Here is a 7,488-nt window from a genome sequence, read left to right as displayed (position 1 = left end):
AAATGAATCCCTTCATAGTCCAAGCATAGCCTCCATTGGACTTCACCAACCCTAAGAGAGATCTCCATAGGAAGGGGTTTTGAGAGATCTAGGTCAACTAGTATCCTAGCAAAGGAAGTGTGAGAGAAAAGACTAGTATTGGGGTCCAGCTTAATAAAGTTGGCCAACATGTTACTTATACAATCATAAGTAGTAGGACACCAAATGTGTAGTGGGAGGTGCGGGAGTCAAAATCAAATAGGGAAAACCTAATTAGAGTTTTCTAGAGAATTAAAAGAAGGGGTCCAATGGTGCAATGAAAATGCATGAGAGTCCCATTTTCATGAGCCCATAGAGAGGACCGCATCCCTATCATCTATGTGATAAATTAAGACAACAAAAAACCCACAAGCGCATGGATAGATATCACGCTTAATTGAAATTAGAGGGTTTCATTGATCCAATATCTAGGAATGTAGTGATGGGAGCAACAACCAAAGTCAATTGAATCTACTAATCAAAACATACTTTTCATAGTAGGAATTGTAGTTGAGAACATCCTTACCCAAAGACACTTCTAGGATAGAGGAGGCACAAGGATGACATTTTGCTAATGGGCTAGACGAGCCAGATGGAGCAGATCAATAAACAAATTCTTGAGAGGAGAGTTCACCGAAACACAAACTTCCAAGGGAGCTAGACAGGAGCGTTATTAGGGGGTGAGTTACAAATGTCAACAATATTGTAGTTAGGGGATCCATTGTGAGAAGAGGAGCCGTTGTGAGAAGAGGGACAAGAGCGAACATGGGAATTGTTACAAGCATCCACGAGTGAGAGCAGAGGGTTTGAAAATTGAAAAGGAGAGGCCATTTGTGGGAGCCATTGACGAGAGCTATACTGGGATTATCATTTTTTAAGTGGCTATGATTTTTTGGTTTTCAATTTCATTTATGTAAAATAGTAGAATATTGAGACATACATCAAAATAGGAAATTATGACAAATGATCTCAATTATTATCATTGCCCTACTTATATCCTAGTTCTCTTTTGATAGAACATAACTGTTATATAGAGAATCTTTTAGAGCTATACTTTTGGAATAAAAGCATTCATTATTAAGGATAACCTTAGGTTATTTTCTTCCCATTTTTTATTCTCCTTTGATTTTAGTGAATTTATGATTATTCCTATTTTTGGATTGACAAGATAATATATTAAGAGATGAAAGAACACGAATTCTTTGATCCACTAAAAACCTTAATCATTTCACTATTTGTCAATTTAGTCCACTAAAAAAACAAAACCTATCAGCATTTCATTACACGAAAAAAACATACAAGTGCTAATTTGTTAGACAATAAACAATTCTAATAATTATGTCTACCCTATATTAAACTAGAATATTGACTAGACTTACAAACATAGAACGAAATGTTTAACATAATACTTCATCCTTACCATTGAAAACATGCACGAAAGGTGGGCCTCCACTCTTATTCTATATTAATAGAACATCAACTAGCCTCATTTTCATACATCAATAAAATCTCATATTGAAGAACACTAAACTATCCCAATGAACACGAGGTGGGTCTGCCAGTAAATAAAAGTATATTATTTTATTAAGAATAATATTTTTTTCCTGAAATAACAATTCAATCACAACTTTTCCAATCAAACCTATCCTGAAAAGCCAATACGGTAATTATCCGTATCACTGACAATGATAAAACACTTCATTTAGGTTCAATAGTAAGCTGGCACGTCTCTCTTATAGACTCGTACAAAGCAAGATGCCCAGATATTGTGCCCACGTATAATTATGGCAGGGATGAAATAGTTCGTATTTTTGTTAGGTCTTACGTTGGCAGGATGAATTTCTGCATATAATTTTAGCATAGGGAACCTACGATTTCCGTTTCGAGTCCAAAAAGAGTTCAAATTTGACTGCCACCATTGATAATCTGGGAAAAAAAATTCTCTTTATCATTAGTTTGCCAACTCTCTGATAATAATTTACAAAATCAAAATTATCCTTAGTAATGAACTCTGACTGCATTTATTCCATTATTATCAGTTTAGCCAGCGTGATTTGATTGCCCAGCGATCTTGGCCCGTTTGAATGATGCACGCATGTAGTCCTCTGTAATTATTGATCACTTTTTAATTCAGCTTTTTCAAATTTCTGCACTCTTTGACTCAGATCACATTTCTTCTGGTCATTTCTTAAGCTTTTAAGTACGTATGGACATCTTTCTTTAACCAGTCGTCACTTGCTTTAGTTTATTCGATTGTCCTTTTGTCAGTTTAAGAAGAGTACAATTTCAGTTGTATGTTGTATGTTTATTTCAGTGAATTGTTTAATATTGACTATATTGTTATGCATAATTTAGGTGTATGAATATGATCTGAACAATTTTTCCTTATAAGAAATCATGTTCTAAGGTATATCATTTAAGATGGGTGATATTTTTATCCTTGGCTTAGTATAAAGATGGTTGATAATGGGAACCATTATATGCAAACATAGTTTAGAGACCTTGTTCTTATTAATATGACATCTTAACATGTTGAATTAAAGGGAATTTGTCTCAATACGTCGCTTCTTTAATTAATGGCACCCAGAGCGAGTCAAACCGGACGTTAGCAGGGAGATCCGTGTAGGGTACGGGCTGATGGGACCTTGGCAGTTGATTGGACGGCGTCGGCGTGATGGCATCGCATGGGATGGAGGGGATCGCATGGAGAAGGCAGGCATGGGCATGCGGCAGCGGGCCATTTTGTCCGCTGCATAGCCATTGCCTGCCTTTAGTCCACAAACATCACCGTCGTACCTTGAAAACGTGGCCTCCATAGCTTGTCATATTTGTGTGGACTTTACTGATAAGCGTATCCGCTGAATATTTCAAGCGTATCCGCTGAATCTTGTGGACAGAAAGACAGTTTTGTTTATATTGGACACTATTATAGCCGACTATTCTTTGAATAAGAGATAAACAACAAGACTTCTCGTGAATGAACAGCTATTTTCATTTTTCATTTGGAATTGTAAAAGTGAAATCTGTGCTACTTGTGGTAAAAGATGTCAGTGTGGGTTCAGAGATCTCTTTCCATCTCCATCCGAGACATTTCAATCAAAAAACGCACTAACAAGGCTGGACCCGTTCCCAAGTGATTTAAATAAGTGACCATCATGAACATTGTGTCTCAACACATTTTGTGTTGAATGTTTTGTTGTTAGTTGTTGGAGGTGGCGGATTCCATTATGGTAGAAATTTATTTCTGAGTGGTGTGTGCAGAAAGAGAGAAAAAAAGTGGTAATGGCAGATGCTATGGATTTGAGTTCTAAAGCAAAGGAACTAGACATGGAGGATTCATTCCATGAGAAGAAACACGTGAAGAAGTTCGTAATTGCATGTGCAGTTCTGGCCTCTATGAACTCCATCTTGCTTGGCTATGGTATGGTTTCTTTCTCAAAAATTGTATAGCATCAAATATATGATTTTTATAAACTCTGGTTTCATTGCTGCTCCCATATTTAGAATTAAAGATGATACGCATAATCCAGTTGGGTAGATATTGTAAAGCTAGTAGACCTTTGAAAATTGTATGATCAGAATCCATTGGATGTGAAAGTGTTTTGGATATCTTATTATTGCGCTCAAGGAGCAGCACTTTGCTGAAAAGCACCACGGAGAAACGGACTGGAAGGTATAGATAATGAAGACAAAGGGTTCCTATCTAGATTAGTAAGGGTGGTCATATTCATCTAATTAATGTGGTAGAGTTGTATTTTTAATAACTTGAATTAGAAGCGAGTGAAAATTATCTATGGAGCTTTAAATTTAGGCTGATCCATAAACTGGTGAAAGCATAATTCTAGCTAGAAATTATGTAGAAACTTTGTTCCTAGAGATCTCTAGAGCTTAAACTCTGTCCATCTGGTGATCAAAAGATTTATTCAGCTTAATTTCAAAAAAACACTCTAAAAAGTGAAAATATTGTGTATACCACCTCAAAACTCTAATTTGATATTCATACTCACCATGGTTATGGAAGAGGGACTGGGAAACTTGAGGTTATGGATGAAGAAGATTGATTGAGTGTTGATTTTGATTATCGATAAAGATTGCTTTAGATTTGTTGGGTATGATTTTTATTTATGTTTTGGATACCTGTGGATGCAATTTTTTGATAGATCTGCGTTTGTATTTTTCTTTTGATTGTTTGAATCACTGAATAACGTTCAGCGATCTATCATCAGAAAGAGAAAACTGATCCCAGCTCCAAAAACAATCTCTACTGTAGAAAATCTGATTGACTATAAATTGTTAACAATGTTTTGTTGCAGATGCGGGAGTGATGAGTGGTGCCGTTATATTCATACGCAGAGACCTAGGCTTGAATGACGTGCAGGTTGAGATGCTGATTGGATCGCTGAACTTGGTATCTCTAGTGGGCGCCGCCCTTGCGGGAAGAACCTCGGACGCCGTGGGGCGAAGGTGGACAATGGCCCTTGCAGCTCTCATATTCCTTCTGGGCTCCGTCGTCATGGCCGTGGCGCCAACCTTCGCGTGGCTCATGGTGGGCAGACTTCTCGGCGGATTAGGAGTCGGCTACGCTCTGCTCATAGCGCCAGTCTACACCACAGAAGTGGCTCCGGCCGCCTCGAGAGGCGCGCTCACATGCTTTCCCGAGATTTTCATCAACGTGGGCATTTTTATCGGCTATATCTCAAACTATGCTCTGAAAGGCCTTCCGGATCATCTCAACTGGAGGGTGATGCTCGCATTAGGCGTCGTGCCGCCCATTTTCCTGGGCATAGGCGTGCTCGCCATGCCGGAGAGTCCGAGATGGCTGGTCATGAAAGAACGCAATGACGATGCTTTGAAAGTTCTGCTCCGGACCTCCGAGTCCCGGGCAGAGGCGCACGAAAGGCTTGCTCAGATCGCGGAAGGCATTACGTACGCCCGCCAAAAGACGAGAAATAGCGGCGGTGGCGGCGGGAGCATGCAATCGTCCGGCGAGGGGACGTGGCGAGAGATTTTTCGGGCGACGGCGCCCGTGAGACGGATGCTGATCATTGCGCTGGGCTTGCAATTCTTTCAGCAGGCGGGTGGAATCGACGCCACGGTGTACTATTCCCCCACGACGTTCAAGGCTGCGGGGATGAAAAGCCAGGGTGCAGTCCTCGGGGCCACCATGGCCGTGGGCTTTGCCAAGGCCGGATTTGTCATTGTGGCGGCTGTTTTGATCGATCGAGTTGGGCGAAGGCCCCTGCTGCTAACCAGCGCAATTGGGTCCACGGTTTCTTTGCTTGTATTGGCTCTGTCTTTGCAGTTCATAGGAAATGCGCCTGGTGCTGCACACCAAGCCGCTGGGTATTTGGCCGTCATTGCGGCTTGCGGGAACGTGGCGTTTTTCTCTATCGGAATGGGGCCCGTGAATTGGGTGCTCGGGTCGGAGATTTTTCCGCTCCGGCTTCGGGCAAAGGCCGCAAGCCTTGGCGTCGGAGTGAACAGAACTTTGAGCGGCGTGGTGTCCGTAAGTTTTCTCAGTCTGACAGATGCGATTACTGTACCCGGGGCTTTCTTTTTGTTCGCCGGTGTTTCGTTTCTGTGTTCGGTGTTTATCTATTTCCTTGTGCCAGAGACTAAAGGGAAGACCTTGGAAGAGATTGTGGCCTTTTTTCACATTGGGCACGAGCACGAAACGCTGGGTTCGTCTCAGGTTGAGATGGGGAACAGTGCCAGTACTGTTCAGACAGCTGTGAAGTTAAAAGATGGGAGCGAACAAACAGGTGAGAAGCTGAAAGAGGGCAGTAATACTCAGGAAGCATGATAATAACAAAATCTGTACCATGCTGATACTTTTCTGGTGCCGTGTCCAGAGAGATCTCTGAGACACTCTATTTTACTGCGTGGCGTTTGTGAATTTTGCCTGTGACAGTTGTCGCTTCTTTAAACTTTACTCGTGGAGGGGTGATCTTTATCTTGTGCTTCGTATAAATGGTTATATAGTTTCAATTCTGTCTCTGCACTGACAGAGCATTAAGCACGGGATATAAAGCTTTGATGCAGGTTTTTGTTTTTTCCTGTAACATTGATCATAGCTGCGATACATATAAGAAAAAAAAAGCATATAGCTCAGATCTCAGAGACAGGGCTCTATAAGTCTAGATTTGGTTGGAAGAATATATTTTAAATTTTATTTTGTTGGAGGGTTCATTTAAATTTATATATAATAAATAAGTTTTTTTTGGAGAAGCTGGTGTAGTTTCAAATGAATCACTTAAACAATTCAAAATTTGAAATCTATTGTTTGAGCATGAGGGATAATTACAAACTCTATGGATTTTCTATGTATCAGTTAACTATTAAAATAGAAAAACATTAGAATTCAATTGATTCTTTTGACATCAAGTCAGATAAGCAGCTTTGGGACAATGACATTATTTTAAGCATTTGTTAAATACTATAATTATAGAGGAGAAAAGTGCATATTTTATTTTGTGAAATATATTTTATGGTGCTTTTAGCATATATGATTATGTTTCTAAGATATCCCTTCTAGAATAGTTATCTTAATTGATCCAGATACTAAAAGGTCTCAATTTGTGTGCCTAAATTTGTGTATTTAAGAATATTATCCTAATAAATTTTCATGGTTGTTTATTAAATAAAATTGATTGATCACACACCACATAATCATTTGACATCAATTTCTATTTACTTAGGTCATGATTTTAACCATTTTACTTACTTCTAGTATTCTTCTATTAACAAGTTTAACACATTGTCGTAACTTCTATATTCTCTCACTTATAGTTCTATGTTTCACTCAAAGCATAAAAAGGAATCAACACCTTCTTAAGTGACTCATGAATTGAACTAATAGTTAAAGAAAATAGTGCAAAAATGTATTTAAAAAATACTAAATAGTAAATATACATGTACACCTAGAAACATATATTATTGAAAGGCTTACGTGCATACAAAAACTATATCACTTACATTTTGCAAGAATTTACTACTCATAAATGGATGCAAGAATTGGCTATAATATATTAATTATGTGCATAAAGTTTAAATTGTTACAAAGATACCAAAATGCAAGAGTGTCTTAAAATGGTGCCAATAGTTTCTCAATGGAAGATCACATGTTCCTCCAAATACTTAAGAAAAAAAATCAAACAAGGAAGAACCTTAAAAAAACTAGTAAAGGGAAGAGTTTGCATATGTCTTCCACTGTGGAAGGAAGCTATGAGAAAATTTTGTTTTGGCTAAAGTGTAATTGTTTTTTTTTTGCAAGACTACATAAAAATATTAAGAATAGAAAAAATGGTATAATATTAAATTTTAGTTTTTTCATGCAATATTCTTATTAGCATAAATAAAGATATAAAAATATTAAACATAATATATGAAAAAGATCAAAGTAAATTGCAATGAGGTTAGTCAACCTTAGCTTTCATTGTTATGGGTTGCATTCCTCTTTTAAGTCGTACA

The 7,488-nt window shown here is 38.3% G+C and overlaps 1 protein-coding gene across 1 annotated transcript; it reads left to right on the top strand.

Annotated features, from left to right (window-relative positions):
* Positions 1 to 3,181: 3,181 nt before the first annotated feature.
* On the top strand, positions 3,182 to 6,244 carry LOC131031983 (probable polyol transporter 4). Its single transcript, XM_057962856.2, has 2 exons — positions 3,182 to 3,439; positions 4,332 to 6,244. Exons 1-2 carry the CDS (start codon positions 3,301 to 3,303, stop codon positions 5,819 to 5,821), a joined length of 1,629 nt encoding a protein of 542 aa, XP_057818839.1. The 5' UTR covers positions 3,182 to 3,300; the 3' UTR covers positions 5,822 to 6,244.
* The last annotated feature ends 1,244 nt before the right edge of the window (positions 6,245 to 7,488 follow it).

Source organism: Cryptomeria japonica, chromosome 4 (assembly GCF_030272615.1).
Source record: "Cryptomeria japonica chromosome 4, Sugi_1.0, whole genome shotgun sequence".
Classification (NCBI taxonomy): Eukaryota; Viridiplantae; Streptophyta; class Pinopsida; order Cupressales; family Cupressaceae; genus Cryptomeria; species Cryptomeria japonica.
This window is presented reverse-complemented; position numbering and strand designations above follow the sequence as displayed.